The 16,319-nt window shown below is 55.7% G+C and overlaps 2 protein-coding genes across 2 annotated transcripts; one reads left to right on the top strand and one right to left on the bottom strand.

Annotated features, from left to right (window-relative positions):
• The first annotated feature begins 3 nt into the window (after nucleotides 1-3).
• Nucleotides 4-5,608, top strand: VSIG2 (V-set and immunoglobulin domain containing 2). The gene is made up of 7 exons (XM_055305562.1): nucleotides 4-907; nucleotides 1,390-1,553; nucleotides 2,150-2,357; nucleotides 3,169-3,327; nucleotides 4,264-4,383; nucleotides 4,498-4,642; nucleotides 5,337-5,608. Exons 1-7 carry the CDS (start codon nucleotides 847-849, stop codon nucleotides 5,467-5,469), a joined length of 990 nt encoding a protein of 329 aa, XP_055161537.1. The 5' UTR covers nucleotides 4-846; the 3' UTR covers nucleotides 5,470-5,608.
• Nucleotides 5,609-5,811: 203 nt separating this feature from the next.
• NRGN (neurogranin) lies at nucleotides 5,812-12,447 on the bottom strand. The gene is made up of 4 exons (XM_055305561.1): nucleotides 12,284-12,447; nucleotides 7,305-7,531; nucleotides 7,078-7,095; nucleotides 5,812-6,665 (listed from the first exon to the last, which is right to left on the bottom strand). The coding sequence occupies exons 1-2, from the start codon at nucleotides 12,296-12,298 to the stop codon at nucleotides 7,310-7,312; spliced, it is 237 nt and encodes a 78-aa protein (XP_055161536.1). The 5' UTR covers nucleotides 12,299-12,447; the 3' UTR covers nucleotides 5,812-6,665; nucleotides 7,078-7,095; nucleotides 7,305-7,309.
• Nucleotides 12,448-16,319: the final 3,872 nt, after the last annotated feature.

Here is a 16,319-nt window from a genome sequence, read left to right as displayed (position 1 = left end):
GAAGCCGGTGCCCTTTCAGCTAGGGCTTGACTGCTCACAGATTTGGGGTGTGGGTCCTCTTAATCTTCTGATTCCTCTTAAGGACGGGAGAGAGAAACCTGACTTGTAGACCATCAAGTCCTTAAAAGACACATCTTCCTGCCCTCCATGTAGTGAGGGAAAGCCGGGCATAGGACCGGGTGCAGGCCTGCACCCCAATTTTGCCACAGCCTGTCCTACTTCCTACCCAGGTGGCATCTCCTCCAAGACTCAGTTTCTCTCCTGGAGAAATGGAGTCGCTCTGGGAGTGGGGAGGTGGCTCTAGTTTCCATGGAAACCCCTACCTCGGCAGGCAGTGATAAAGGTGCCAAAGAAGGGAACTCAGAGAAAAGGCCTGGGAAGGAGTAAGAATCTCTGGAGGGGTCGGGAAGGGTCTTGGCCTGGGCCTCATGCTCCAGGCGGGACCCCAAAGTGGTGACGCCCCGATGGCCAACTCAGGTTCTCAGAATGCCTCCCTCTTCTTCCAGGGCACCTCTGGGTCTACAGAGAGTTCCAGATCTGATGCCTGCCCCGGGTGGGGAGGGTGCCCTTCCAAGCCCAGCGGGTCTGGGGACTGGGGTGGTGTTGGCTGGCAGCTTCAGAAACTTGGGGGGAAGAGGGAGGAAGAGGGAGTAGGCCTACAAAGGCTCCAGTCTTGGGGCTGGAGGAGGGAGGAGCATTCCCTTACCTCAGGGCCCGGCCTCTCCCCTTGTTTGCTCTGAGATAGCCAGTCTCGCTCCTGCCCAGCCAAGGCTGCCCCCGTGGGTGCCGCTGTCCCTCCCCCCACACGCACCCACCGCACCCACCCACCCACTGACCGGACACGCCATGGCCAGGCTTCGGGGGCTGCTCCTCTGCACGGCCCTGCTGGGCTTCGTCTGCCTGGGCGGTGAGGAGGCTGCGGGCGGCCGGCAGGGCTGGGGGCACGGGCCACCTCCTGGGGCCTGCTGGCTCTGTGGGGGCGCTGGGGGGCTGGGGGCGCTGGGGGGCTGGGACCATCAGAGGCGGGCGCTGGGAGGGGGCAAGCTGGGCTTCCTGGGGATGGTCTCCACCTCCCCCCCACTTGTCTTCTCTCCCCCGACAAACACACCCTCATATGGGGCCTCGGCTCCGTCCTTTTACCTACAAAACCCAGCCGAGCTGTGCGCTCCTCCCTCCCGGAAACCTCGAGAAGGGAGGGAATGGAAGGGAACTGAGCTCTGGAGGAGGAGGAGGAGTAGGGAGGGGGTCCCCCACCCTGGGCCCTGGGTGCCCCCAGTCTGGGCTAGACCCCCACATCGCTCCCAGGGATCTGGGGCCGGGCCTCCCCTCCACCCGAGACCTGCGCCTTCCAGCCCTTCTCGGCTGGCCTTCCCTCTCTGTGTCCCCCAGCCCCCGGGCTAGCCGTGGAGGTAAAGGTGCCCGTGGAGCCCCTGAGCACCCCTGCCGGCAAGAGCGCAGAGCTGACCTGCAGCTACAGCACGTCCGTGGGAGACAACTTCGCCCTGGAGTGGAGCTTTGTGCAGCCTGGGAAGCCCATCTCGGCAGCCCATCCTGTGAGCAGAGAGCAGTGGCTGGGAGTGGGGCTGGGGGAGGCTGGAACAGGGGGCCCAGCCAGGATGAGGGTGCAGGTCAGAGAGGGTGGGTTTGGGGATCGGCATGCTTGGATGAAAAAAAAAAGAATGGATTCTTCCCAGATCCTAGCACCACAGTCTGCCTGCCGGGGTATCCCCTACAGGGCTCTGTGCATCCTCCTCTCCCCTACCTTCTACAAGCAACTCCCCTCTCCTAGTGCCTTTCCAGTAAATAAACCCACTGCTGTTGAGCTCTAGGTGATTGTTAGTAGGATCAAATGATGCCCCTTCCAAGAATATCTGCATTAACTCCCCCCCCCCCAAATTGAGAGCCATGCTTAGCAGAAAGCAATACAACAAGCAAATAAATGAGCAAATAAAGTTCATTTAGCACCCAGGAAGGGATGGCATTTGGAGACAGATAGACCCTGCTGGTTCCTGCTCCAGAGCATTAGCTTCCCTGCCTGGTATACAAGGAGGGGCCTCGTATACTTTCTTATGCCTGTTTCCAAGAAAGGACAGTAGAGTGGACGCCAGGCAGAAAAAGGGACACACGGGTGTCTTCTGCTTCTCTCCAGATCCTGTATTTCACCAATGGCCACCTGTATCCAACTGGTTCTAAGGCAAAGAGGGCCAGCCTGCTTCAGAATCCCCCCACAAGAGGGGTGGCCACCCTGAAACTGACTGATGTCCAGCCCTCAGATACTGGAACCTACCTCTGCCAAGTTAATAACCCGCCAGACTTCTACACCAATGGCTTGGGGCTAATCAACCTTACTGTGCTCGGTAAGGCAGCCTGGGGAGCCACCAGCCACCCCTGTATTGTGAAAGATTGCACTGGGCCTGCTAAGTCCACCCCCATATCCCGATTTCCAGCCCAAGCACACCCTGTTCCAACCTGGACCTCAAAGGAGAATACCTCCCTCCCCAAATCCTCTAATCTCCATAGTCCTACTCCTGCTCCACCCTCCACAAAGAATGCCTCCTTCCTCAGTCCCTAGTAACAAAGGGTGCAAGAGAGAGAAAGCCCTTCCCTTATATAGGGATCTGAGTCACATCCCCAACAACTCTCTCTTTGGAGGAACATCCCAATTGTAGCTCAGATTCTTTCTCTCCTTAGGTCAGTGGCAGAGAAGGGAAGTGGCCATTAAAGGAACAAGGGCCCCTGCCACTAAGGCACCAACCTTCTGTTCCAAGTTTCCATCTCGCTCCACCCCAGAACCTGCTCAGAGATGAGCAAACAGAAACTCTTAAAGAGGCTGGGGATGTCTAGGTGGAAAAGTGAAGATTTAGGAGGTGTGTAACAACTGCATTCAAATAGCTGAAGGTTTGTCCTGGGGATGAGAGATTTTTCATTTCTCTTTGTGGACAGAAATTGGGACCAAACGGGTGGATGTTGTATTAACACAGATTTTGGCTCAGCACGAGGAAGAATTTTCTAACAATCAGAATTTCCAATAGTGGGAATCATTTCCTGGGGATGCAGTGGGACATGACCAGAGGTGGACTACTATTTGGTCAGAGCAGGAAATCTAGCACTTACTGGGTGGGGAGGGGAGCTAAGAGATGGCTAAGGTACTTCCTGTGATTTCTGCAGTGCCCCCCAGTAGTCCCTCGTGCAGTGCAAGTGGGCAGACCTCCGTGGGGGGCTCTGCTGCACTGAAGTGCAGCTCTTCCCAGGGAGCCCCCAGGCCAGTGTACAACTGGGTACGCCTCGGATCTTCCCCTGCACCTTCTCCTGGCAGCATGATGCAAGGTAAGGGCCCAGGGCATGGGGGGGGGGGAAGGGGGACTCAGGATCTGAGCAAATCTGGTCTCTAAACTCCACACACCCACCCTTCTTGGTTCTGTCCCTGTGGGTGTGAGAGAAACGGCTCTACATTTCCCTGCTTCTCTCTTGGTGTCCTTATGGTTCCCTCCTGTCTGCCTCCCTGCAGTCTGTGGCTCCGTGGTTCTGGGAGCATTTCTCAACTTGAATGTCCTCTGATCTCTTGGAAGACAGTGGAAAGCAGGGGGTCTTCTATGACTCCCACTTCTGGGGATTTCTTAAGGGTTGTGAATCATTTGTAAGCTTCCCAGAGAGGAAACTGAGGCAGAATAGCATGGACTGGCTGGAGTCATGTAGTCAGCTTCTTGGGAGGAACCATATCATTGGGTAAGAGCCTTGGCTCCGGAGCCTCCTCATGTTTGTTCCAGGGCCCGTCCCTTGCCCCAGCCCCAGCCCCAGCCCCAGTCCCAGCACACCCCTTTATCAGTGCAGAGAGCCCTCCAGACCATCTGGTGTGTGCTCTGCCTTCTAAAGGGAAGGCAAGCCGCTTAGTAAAACATTTGGGTGAGCTTTGAGCCACCCCAGAAGATACAGTTTCTAGCAATCAAGCCTTCTCCACCCCTCCCAACCAGGAACCTGACATCACCCCAATTCCATGAGTGTGCTACCTCCCCCTCCCCTAAAAAGGCCGCTGTGTAGGGTGGAAAGAGCACAGAAGTAGCAGCAGCTTTGGCACTTCCTTCCGGGGTCACCTCGGATAATCACTTGCCTTCTCTGAGCCAGTTTCCCCCTAATAAATGAGGTTAGTCCCTTCCTGACAGGACTGGCAGGACTGTTGGAAGGGTGAAATGAGACATGCCTTCAACTGGTAGCTGCTCACTGTGAGTTGAGTGAATGATGGAGCCCTTCCTCCTTACCCTCTAGATGAGGTGTCTGGCCAGCTCATTCTCACCAATCTCTCCCTGACCTACTCTGGCACCTACCGCTGTGTGGCCACCAACCAGATGGGCAGTGCCTCCTGTGAGCTGACCCTCTCTGTGACCGGTAGGGGATGCCGGGCAGAGGCCCCGCTGGTGGGCCTGGGCTGGGGAGGCTGTGCCAGACACCTGAGGGGGGGCCAAGAATGTCCGCAGCTCTGAATTTCCCGTGTCCCCTTAGACCCATCCAAAGGCCGAGTGGCTGGGGCCTTGATTGGGGTGCTCCTGGTCGTGCTGTTCTTGTCAGTTGCTGCATTCTGCCTGTTAAGATTCCAGAAAGAGCGGAGGAAGAGGCCCAAGGAGACGTATGGGGGCAGTGACATTCGGTGAGCAGAGGGCTGGGGGGTGGTGGTGTGCGGGACAGGATGGGAGACAAGGGCTTGGGTTATGAGTAGGTGACTTCAGCCCTCAAACTCTGACATCTGTAGGGTTGTTTTGGGGTGAGCAGTGCTGCTCAGCTCTGGGATTTGGTGTTGGGGGTGGCAGTACAGCAAGTATATTTGCGTGTGAGGGTGGAGGACTTGGTTCACCGCTTCCCTTACCCTCCTCATACTAAGAGAATTTCTCAGGTTTTAAGGCCTTTTCCTATACATATACAGGATATGGATGCTGGGAGTTAGAGCCTTCAACTGAGTTTAGATCTTCTGTGTGGGGTAGTAAGGAAAGGAGAGGCAAACGCCACTTCAGTCATCCATCTTAGCTGTCAGTCCTGGGGTCCAGAATAGGAAGCAGAGCAATATTTCTCAAAGTGTGGTCTTTTGATTGCCTGGACAGAAAATACCAGGCGCTTCTTAAACATTCAGATTCACGCTACTTCCTATCCCTCCTGAAGCAGTGTGCGTGTGGTGTGTGTATGTGTGTGTGTGATGGGGCCTGGAATCTTCATTTTAACTCCAATTCCACAGATGATTTGCATGCACATTAAAAATGTAAAGTCCTCAGGTTAGAGGATGGGGGGAATGGGGGGATCCTCTGAGGGATGCTCTCAGCCTCCACTAAAAATTTTCTTATGTCTATCAGGGAGGATGCCCTTGCTCCTGGGATTTCTGGGCAAACTTCCATGAGAGCCGATTCTAGCAAAGGGTTCCTGGAGAGGCCCCCCTCTGCCAGCAGTGCGACAACCACCAAGTCCAAGCTTCCTATGCTTGTCTGATTTCTCCCCCTATCCTTAAGGGGGAATATCCAGAATTAAAGCCCTTGGGTACCATGCTGTTTCCCCTTCTTCTCTTCTGGTGGCAAAGCAAATTCCCCCAGGCGGCACAAAAATATTACCAGCACGGGAAGGAATGGGCTTGGAGTCCTAGAGGTGATGCTGCGGGTGGGAAGTTTGGTTGGCGGCCAAGACAGTGGGTTTTAACCAAGGTCGTCCTTGTCCCCTCGTCCCCTCGTCCCCGTCCTCCCCCCTCCGCTCTTTGGTTTGGTCAAGGGAAGTCTGCTCAAGCTTCAGGCGATGGCCTGGTGCACCCAAACTCCCTCCCCTCCGGCACCCTCTGAATACTTGGACATTCCTCTTTATTGTTCACATTCCAACCCAGCACGGTCACATGCACACACGGAGATAAAAATCCTTCGGGCCACAGCCCCAGGAGCCCGGCGGGGGGCGGGGCTAGCAGGGGCGGGGGCGGGGCCGCGGCAGACTCCTCCTACCGAGCCTCCCCGGCGCTCGGCGTTTGCATAAACCAGGTGAGAGCTGGAGAGGCGGCTCTCGGGGTGCGCTGGGGAGGGGGGAAGCAGATTACAGGCAGGCGTGGGGTGAGGGCGCGAAATGGGTACTTCTCTTAGGATCAGAGCAATAGGTACTTCCCTTAGGATCAGAGCAGGAGGTATCCGACACCATGAAAACCCTCTTCCTCTCTCTCCTCGCCCCAGAGCCAAAGTTCCGGGGCGCGGCTGGGGCGCGAACAGCGCAGAGACGCAGAGCGCCCCCTTTAGCTGCGCACAGAACGGAAGGACTTTTTTTTTTTTTTTTTAAGTGAGTGTACTTGGGCGACGCTTAGGGCGCCCTCCGCAGTGCGCGCGGGAAGTGCACGGCGGCTGCGGAGGCAGAGCTGCATGCGGGGCGCGGGCAGAGGTGGGCGAGAAGCAAAAGAAGGAAGACAGGAGAGCGCGGGGCTTGGGGTTTGGGGCTCGGGTGGGAAGGAGGGGCGAGTGGGGACCATACTAGCCCGGAGGACTAACTAAAAGGGCGCGGACTTAGCGACTCCTCGACGGAGCCTGCCTGGGAGAGGGAGTCCAGGGACGCGGGGAGGGCTCCTGAAGCTGGCAGGTGGTGGGAAGGAGAGGATCACAAACACGGCAGGGAAGTCTCGTCACTGCGAAGGGGACGCGGCATCCATCGCTCCTCGGCAACTGCGAAGAGAGAAGGTCTGAGCGCCTGCCCTCCTGGCACCTCCTCTCCCCCGTCCTGCCCCCCTTCCTGAGCCAGGACACCGGGGCGGCGAGCGCCAGGGGACCCCAGTCACCCAGAACCGCCCCCCCCGCCCCCCGAGTCACTGAGCGGAAAAGAGCCGGCGGCCTGTGCGTGCGCGCCCAGGGTGCTTATAGCCTCAGGCCGTGTTCGCGCGGCCAAACCCGGGTGGCCGCGTTTCTGTGTCGGCCCAGGGGGGTCCCCGCCGCAGCCTCGGGCGTCCTGATGTATCAAACCCCGCAGGCTGGGGGCGGGGGTGAGGGCGGGTTAGAGGGCAGGGTGGGGGATTTGGTCCTCCCCGCCCCCCCCCCCCCCCCCGGGGCCTTGCACCCGCTTGCGAGGCGTATTCATTACCTTTGAAAACGCTCAGTTCTTCGGTCCAGGGCGGGGCAGAGGGAGGAGGAGAGAGGAGAACAGGTGAGCTCTCGCCTCCTCCCGCCCCCCCCCGCCTCCCCATCTCCGAGGTTAGGCCCCCACCCTTAGCTCCCACTGCACCCCGCAGCCCTCCCCGTGGTCGTCGAGCTCCTCGGGGTGGGGGGAGCGGTCCCGGCTTTGGGGAGGGCAGCTGCCGCCCGCCTCACCTGGCCTAGTCTCCGCTGGGGCCGCCGCCCGCGCCTCCCCGGGCGCCCCCAGCTCCGCCCGTTCCCCCGTGGCCCGGGCCCTTCCGGCCGCGCTCTCCACTCTTTATCTTCTTCCGCGCCATGTGGCCCCGGAAACTCGCCTGGATTTTGGCAGCGGCTGCGTTGGCGCCGGGGTCGTCCAGCGGGATGTCTAGGATGTCGTCGTCCGGCTTGGAGCACGCGCTCTCCTGGGGGCGGGGCAGGGGGGCACTCGTGGGGTGACTGGGCTGGGACCCCGCGAGGGTGGGGTGGGAGCAGAGCTTTGGGGGCCTGGGACCAGGGCGGCGCGCCCGTGGGAAACGCGGGGAGGGAAGGAGGGGTCGCGCACTGGTGTGTGTGTGTGTGTGTGTGTGTGTGTGTGTGTGTGTGCACCTGTGCGCGCGCCTGTGTGCACGTGTGCGTCTGTCCCTCCAGGAGAGCGGCAGGCAAAAAAGTTAGGGTGGGGGGGTCAGGTGGACACAGCTGTTTCCAACTCAGAAAACAGTCGCGCGCGGTGGCATGGGGTACAGGACCGCCGGATGGCCCTGCGCGAGCCAAGGGTCCTGTCACCATCAGCTGAGCTGCAGAGCTGCAGAGCTGATGGAGCGTGGGCCGGGAGGAGCAAAGTGAACAGCAGTAAGGTCTCCTGGACGTGGCCTCTCCTGCCCCTGTCCTCAGAGGCTGCCTCCAGCTCTGAAGGGCCCCTTCGGAGTCCAGGATTCCCTGGGACAGGGTGTAGAAGAATCAGGCCAGTCCCTAACCTGAGGAAAATCACACCAGGGCTCAAAGCTGGAATTAGGGTGAAGGTGGGGCTAACACCCCCCCCCACCCCCGTGAGTCAGCCTCCCTCCACCTGGGGCTAGAGGCCCAGAAACTGCTTTGCCAGGCTGTGGATTCTTTCCTCTTCAATGCTCCCCAGGAGGTAGGCAAACACAGAACAGAGGAGGTGGTCTGGAAGGAAGAAGCTAGGGAGAAAAGGCTTCAATCCAAAAAAAGGACAAAGGAAAGATAAGGAGGAGCAAGAAGCCCTTTGCGTTGTGTGCTCCTGAAGAAAGAGAGTATGACAGTAGCTACTCACTAAGCACGCCTGCTGTTCCAGGCACAGTAACACAATGTTTTGCAGAGGTTATTTTGTTCAGTCCTGGCAAAGCTATGATGTACCTTTTATCACTATCCTAGTTTACTTCTTTTTTTAAATTTTATTTATTTATTTATTTATGACAGTCACAGAGAGAGAGAGAGGCAGAGACACAGGCAGAGGGAGAAGCAGGCTCCATGCACGGGGAGCCTGACGTGGGATACGATCCCGGGTCTCCAGGATCGCGCCCTGGGCCAAAGACGGGCGCTAAACCACTGCACCACCCAGAGATCCCCTAGTTTACTTCTAATAAAACTGATGATTTAAGTGTTTATAAACCTGACATGAGGTCACACAGATAGTTACTAGTGGACCGAAGATTCAGACCCTTGTATGTCAGAGGCCCGAGTATATTTTCAACCCCTATTCTGGAGGATAAGCAAAGGCAGTCAAGAAAAGGAGCCAAGCTCTACCTCTTGTTACCTAATGCTTTCTTATCAGGATCATAATACCTGCCTCTAGGGTGGTGAGGAAGAATAAATAGCAAGATCTACACCCAGTTTCTGGCACAATCTAGTTGCTCAATAAATGGTAGCTATGAGGACGATTCTTTTAATTAATAAGTTGATGTGAAATAGTTGTTTTTGTAGGCCAAAGGTGGCCAGATAAAAATAATTTCCTACGGTTCAGCCTGTAATAATCACATCCACCCCCATGCCTCAGGTTTCTATCTCCCACAGCCTGCCCTAGCTGAGACAGGTGAGGGTTAGGGAACCGAGAAAGTATTGCTTTTAGAGGTAAGGCTCTGAAATGGAGAGGGCCTCAGTCCCTGAGCCCTTCTGTTGCTTAATATTATGCACAGCATTAATGTGGATTGGGCTGGAGATGGTTACTAGGGAGTTAGAAAGGCATTTCTCTTTTGATCTGACCCTCTGGCATCTAGGAATTGTTTTCTTTCTTTCTTTCTTTTTTTTTTTTTTTTTACCTAAGGACTTCTACTGCTTTAAAAATGGCTTCCCCTCATCATACTTCGCAATGCTATTTTCATTTCCTGGGCTTCTGAGTGCTGCAATTTGTGCTCAAGATGCCCACAATTGATTTAAATGCAGTTAAAGGGAGTTATTAAGAAGCCAGTGTGATTGTGGAGGGGATTGACCCTTTTTGTCTTTGCAGGTCTAGTTCTCTCTCTCTCTCTCTCTGACATCTTAGTCTCTACCTGTAATCAGAAATGACTCTTCTGGGTTCCTTGCTTCTCAGAGCTCATGCCCCTCTTGGGATATCCTTAGGGAACAGTGAAGCTTCTCCTCAACAGAGGACAATGATTTAAAAAAACCCCAGCACAACAGCAACACAAACCCATTCCTGACCAACCTGTCCTTGGCCAGCAGTTATGGGGGAAGGGGTATCTTCCCCCATCCATGCTATGACCAACCTGCTATCTCTACCCACCTCAGCCAGATCCAGAATGGAAACCTGGAACTCCATACAGGCCAAGCCACCCAACACACTGCTCCTCCCCTCAATCATCTCTCTTTCCCTCTAGCTGAATTCTCAGGGCAGAGCTGCTAGGCGGCCTGTCCGCAGGCAGAACTGGAGAGAAAATAAAAGGAATCCAGGAAGGGTTGTGGTTCTGGGCTGGTGCCTTCTAAAGCCAAGATTTATGGTGTGTGCCTGAGAGCTCCATATAACCAGAGGTGGAAAAATACACTAGTGAGTAAAATAGGAGCCATGGCTTCTGGTTCCAGGTGGGCATATCATTGCACCTCTGAGGGTCTCAGTTTCTTCTGTCGCAACTAGAACTCAGCTTAGAGGAATAAATTATTTAGGTCCCCAATCCTAAAAGCCTTAAGAATTATCTCTGCCTATCGCTTATTATATGCCAGGCCCTGTGCTTGCACACATTACCTCACTTAATCCCCATTTCAGAGGTCAAAAAAACAGCCTCAGAGACATTTTGTAACTTACCCAAGGCCACAGAACTAACAAACTGTGATGGGATTCAGAAGCCTGCCTGTTAGCCACTGCCTCAGGGCAGGTAATTATTTCTATGAGTTCAGCTAGACCAGGCCAACTAGACTAAGCAACAGCAAGGAGTAGGATCCAAAAAAAAAAAAAAAAAAGTCTCTTTGCCTTTTCTGCCTTTTCATATTAAGTAAATGGAGGGAAGTCATATATATGTGACCATGTAAATCAACAACTGGTACATTTGAATCAGCAGCTCTGCCTCTTAAAAAAAAAAAAAAAGGCTGTTTTCTTCTCATTTCTGTTTGAGCCTCCTTCCCAAGGGGCAAGAAGGTAGTAAGGCAAGACTGTTTCCCAAACACCAGGTCAGATGGTCAGCAAGGAGAGCCCCAGGATGAGAGATAAAGAGGGCCCTTCCTTGGGGTGCCTGGCTGGCTCAGTGGGTAGAACATGCGAAGGGAGTTGACACGGGGTGGGGGTGGGTGTAGAGCTTACTTTAAAAAAAGAAAAAAAATGAGGGCCCTGCCTCTAGACCCCAGATGCACTCTGTTCTCTACATGTCCCAGCCCCCTTCCAGCTGAGTCCACCTCCACAGAATGGGGATGGGGTAAAAAGATGCTCAGTCCCAGCCCTGTCCCAGCCCTCTGCCCCCATCACCTCTTCTCTCTTTTCTTGCCCCTTGCACAGTCTGACAATGGTGCCATCTCCTGTTTAGTCCTTTAGCCCTTCGGATCTGGGACAGGGCCTCATAGGGCGGTTGTGATGATTAAATATAAAGTTAGATACACGGTAAGCCTTCACCAGTTGACCAATATTATTGATATTAGTGAGTCAAAGTCATAAGAACAACCACAATGATGTGCCCCTATGTTCTTTCTCCCTCTTGGTACCCAGACATAGGGAAGTCTCACCTCTTCTAAAGTGGGCTATTCTTTCCTTCCAAACCTCATTTTTTTTTTCTTTTGTAAGCCATAGGGTGGAGGGTGGGGAGCTGGCAAAGTCTTAACCTCTCGTATCATTAACTGGGTTGACTGAATGACAGAGAATGCAAGGACTTTGGAGTAGTCTTTCTCCATATGTATAGGGGCTAAAAATAATGCTTAAAAATAAAAAAATATATAAACACATTTAATAGACGTATGATCACTGTACTCCACTAGTGTGCTAGGAGCCAGGTCCTGTGCCAGGCGCTTTCATACCCAAGTCACCTTAACAGCAACCTACTTTGGCATCAGGCACTCGCAGCATCCAGGTCTTCGTGTGGGCGCTGACAAATTGCAGACACTTCCTTGCCTCGCCAGCAGGGCTCTCTCGCGGTCACTTCACCCAGCCCCCTCCGGGGCTAGAAGGCGTTGGGGGACGGGCCAACCCCTCCCCAGAACCTCACTGACGAGGCTCTCTGCTGCCCAGCATCACTCCTGAGCTAACCAGGGTGGACTGACTGCCCCCCCCTCCCGTCCCTGCGCTGGACGGTGCACCAGGGTCACGGAGATCATCCTGTCTGCCCACCCACGGCGGTGGCAGTGGGATGGGGAGTGGGGTGGGGGCGAAAGCCAGGGTGAAGGACACCGAAAGGAGTCGCCGCAGCTTGGCTGCAGTCTACAGCGTCTCTCTGGCGGTGGGGGGTGGGAAGTTCCTCTTCTCGTCTAACCTGCAGCCGAGCTCCCGGTCCAACCTAGACTGCCTGGCGGATGGGCGCCCGGACGCCCCCGCGAGTTGGGGAGCATTTTGCCTAGGGCTTCCAAGTCAGGCGGGTACCTTCCACCACCCACCACCCACGTCTCAGCAGGCGCCCCTTATTGCTCCTGGGTCTTCTGCACCCGCAAGGCGCTTCCATCCCTTACTCTCCCTCCAGGGGGTTCTTGGGAGCCCCTTGCCCCGGATCGAGCCGAGCGCCGGTCCCCACGGCCCTCTAACTTACGGTGCAGCAGTCCATGCTGGTGTTGGGGGTCCTTGGCTGGGGCACGGGCTGGCGCAGGGCGGGGGTGGGGTCTGGGTGGTGCTGGGTGGGGACTCGGGGGCCTCGGCGCGCCCGCTGACCAGCGCCGCGGCAGCCGCTCCGCTCCCGGGTCCTCTCTCCCGCGCTCCGCTCGGCTCGCGAATGTAACCTGAGCCCTTCGGTCGGGAAGCCAATCAGGAGGGGCCCTCGCCGGGTGGGCGGGGACTCTGCCGCGGGGACCACGCCCCCTCCGCGCTCGCCCCGCCCCCCCGCCCCAACCCCTCCGCCTACGCGCTTCCATCCCTGCCTCCTACACACCCCAGCCTCCCAAATCCAGCCCCCCTGTTTGGCGAGGCGGCAGACTGCCAGGCAGATTCATGCCGCCGCGGGCAGAGGGGGGGCCCCCCGACATCCCGGGCACAAATACACTCACATCTGGGCGCGGCACCCCTCCCGCCCGCATGCGGAACACCGCGCACCCCTCACCCACCTCCCCAGACTTCCACAACTTAGCTGGAGTCCCCAGTATGGCTCCGACTCCTCCTCCCCTCACCCGCGCCAGTCCTCAAAGAAAAGCCCCCTAAGACGTGCATTTTTAAAGTCCCCTCATCGCTCTGCTAGGGAGCCAAGAAAACCGTCCGGACAAAACCGGAGGGGGAGCACACAGCAACACAAAAGCTCACGAGCCCCACGTGGTGCAATGTGCAAATGTGGTGGTGCCCCGGGGTCACTAAATGGTGCACTTCTACGTGCACACTCTACAGACACAACCTGAAAAAAAGAGCTACCCAGATCTTGTGCACACTAGGCAGGTCAATGCAGACGTGTGCGCCGCCTATGGAGGCAGGTGCTGGCCCTACCTGCGATGTCCTCATTAGCTATTATCTGTCCTGTGTCTAATGTATGTATTTATGCATAGCCACTGGCTTAGGAGAAATACCCTTCCCTCTCACTCCCCATACCAGAATCTCCCTAACCTCTTTAAAAATTAATTTATTTGAGAGAGAGGGAGAGAGCAAGGGTGGGGAGGAGAAGAGGGAGAGGGGCAAGCAGACTCCTCTGTAAGCTGATGGGGAGAGAAGCCCCACTTGGGGCTGATCCCACCACCCTGAGTTCATGACCTCAGCCAAAACCAAGAGTCCCTCACTGTCCCTCCCTTACCTCCTGATCCATTGCTTCAGAATAAAACAAAAACTAGCCATTTTCACCTTGCCTGTGGGAAGAAGAAAAATACCTTAAACCCCAGTGTTAGGAAATATAAAAAAAAAAAATCGTCTTTTGAGGTCTGTGGTGGAGGAAGGATGTGGGCTTTGTGAGAGGCTGGAAAAAGAAGATATAGGAGGCACACCATGGAGCGGTGGCCTAGCCATAATTGTGCTGACCAGTGCCCCCCTCGGATCCCCAGCCTGTCAGGGTATTATTGCTGGCAGTGTGGCATGTTAAGTGGGGGGCCACCTCGGAGGAAAATAGAAAGCCTTTCTCAGCTAAGGTCCCAGAGAAGGGAAGGTAGAAAGGATGGCTGCTGCTCAGGCAGGTAGACTGAAGCAGAGCAAAGAGAGGCAAGTGCCCTGTGGGTCTGGTTGGGACAGGGGACCCTGAAACAGCTCTGCCGTGAATCCACAGCCACTGGGCAGTCACAGCATGGCTTGTTGCATGCTTCCTTCCTACCTGAATGGGCTACAGGCTTTGCTTGCCAAAGGGAAACTGAGTGGGAGGGAAATTCTGGTGGCCACTCATGCTGGGAACAGGCTTAGTCAGCTTGGGCCCCCAAAATTAAGCGGGATGTTGGCCGGGATTCCAGGGCTCGGGGTACAGGGGTGTCTCTCCCAGCATGTTTGGGACCCACCCACCCTTGTAACTGAAAATCTGTTCCCCAATCTGTCTCTGGTACATCGTCTATCCCCCACCTCCACCAAATGGCAGGATGTCCTGGGAACTCAGCCCCTTGCCTAGGTGATGGGCGCATCGGGGGCTTTCGGTTGTACCACTTCCTGTTGGGCCTCAAATCTAGAATCCAGAGGAGAAAGGGAAGGAGGAAATTGGGGACAGAATGGGTATCAGCCCTGGACTCTGCTTTTCTCTTCCCAAATTAGAGCTGAGGAATTCGGGATTTAGCGAGTTTGCAGTAAAGTCTCGAAGTTGCTAGGCAACATCCCTCTGCAGGCTGCGCTGCCTCTGGGCCCTTCTTCCTGCTGGTCAGAGCTGAAGGGGGGGTGCCTTTACAACATGGCCCCCTAAACTCCCACACAGGCAGCACAGCCCTCCCCTGTTCCCGCAGGACGCCCTTGTGTGGGGTGAGGGTGTCTCTGAACGCTGGCGGGCCGTGGAAGAGCAGACATGGCAACTGTCAGTTCCATCCGCAAAACAAGCATCTCGGCAACAGCCCACTTGAGGCGCCCACGCAGAACTGGCCACTGTGCCTGCCCTGGGGGATGGGCGGTCTTCGAGGTAAGGAGAAGGTAGATGAGAGGAAGGCAGAGACCGGAATCAGAAGACATGCAAACTCAGATAATCCAGAGGAAGGAGCAGCAACACGTACATTCTCATTTAAATGGCACACACTCACCCAGAGGTACAGAGACACCCCCTGTTCTCACATCCAGAGACACCGCTGCCACCCACTGCCATCCAAAGATCTGCACGGAAGTGGGCCCCTTCACCATGGTGCACCGAGGGCACATGCTTCCGTGGTGAGGGCCTCCTTTCTTGGGCTAGGTGGCCGGGGTCCAGCAGCAAGATGGGCTGGGTGGGCCTCTGAGCCCCCGCTCAAGTGGAGGAGCTAGGAGAAGGGACAGGAGCCGTGTGGAATGCCTGGGGCTGGCTGCTTTGAGGGGCCGGCTGCCTCAGTCTGCAAAGCTCAGGAGCTTGGCAGAGGGGCGCCAGATGACCCTCCCCACAAGGGACTGCCTGCCCTGGCTTAGGACCTGGGTGCCGGGGTCATCTTTTGGAGGGTCATCGATTAACCAGCTGGACTTGAGCCCCGTAGCTGTCCTCCGCGACTCTTCGCATTTCATAAACTCTGCGGGCCCCCACGGCCATGGAAGGAGAGGGTCTGCAAGCCTCGGAAATGAGATGAACTCCGGAGGGCCAGGTTAGAGAGGGATTTGGGGCGCGTGGGTGCGGTGGGCTGCCTCCAGCAGGGAGGCAGGGGTGCGAAGCAGAAGCCAAGGCCAGCACAGGAAGAGATTTTAGACAAAGGAAAAGAGAGGCGATGGATTAGTGGGAAGCTTCTGGGGTCCAATACAGATCCATCTGGGGACAGATGGTGGGGGATTTGGAGAGAGTTGGTCCTCGTAAGCAGAGAGAAAAGCCAAGGCACATGGCAAGCTATCTGCCAATACTTGTGGCTTCTCTTCCTTGGAGTGGGCACTTTCTGAACATAACATCCCAGCTCAAGCCCACAGAGGGACTCCATGATGAGATGGGGGTGGAAAGTAGGAGGCCTATGCCTTTGGCGGAGCTGATCTGGGGGCTTCTTAGGTCAGGATTTCACCCATTTGAATGGAGGGGGTGGGGGTAGCAGGAAATTCAGTTTTCTCTGCAAATATTTCAGCTTTTGCTGTAGTAGTATTTTTAGCAACTTGGTTGGCAGAGGAGGAGCCCGGGTACATTTTTAAAGGGGCCTCTGCCAGACTGGAGGCCTCCTCCCACCCTTACCCCACACATCCTAAAGGAGATGGGGAGAAAGCACATGGCTTAAGGGCTGCGTTCAAATCAGGTTTGCTGGGCACTAGCTGACCATTAAGTAGTCTTCCCCTATAGTCAGTATCAGCCACCAGCTGTATCATCATTAGCAGCATTATCCAGAAGACGAAATACTTCTTGAACTTCTGTTGCATGCAGGGTGCTACTAGGGACATGATAGAAAAGGTTTAATATACTTGGAAAGACGAGGGGAAGGAACCGGCACTTGTGAGTGACTGCCAGGTGTCATGTGTTGAGTTAGCAGCATCATGTATATGGTTGCATTTAATTCTTACAACAATCCTGTGACTTAGGCATTATGTTTCCTATTTAT

The sequence above is a fragment of the Nyctereutes procyonoides genome, unplaced genomic scaffold, assembly GCF_905146905.1.
Source record: "Nyctereutes procyonoides isolate TBG_1078 unplaced genomic scaffold, NYPRO_anot_genome, whole genome shotgun sequence".
Taxonomy (NCBI): Eukaryota; Metazoa; Chordata; class Mammalia; order Carnivora; family Canidae; genus Nyctereutes; species Nyctereutes procyonoides.
This window is presented reverse-complemented; position numbering and strand designations above follow the sequence as displayed.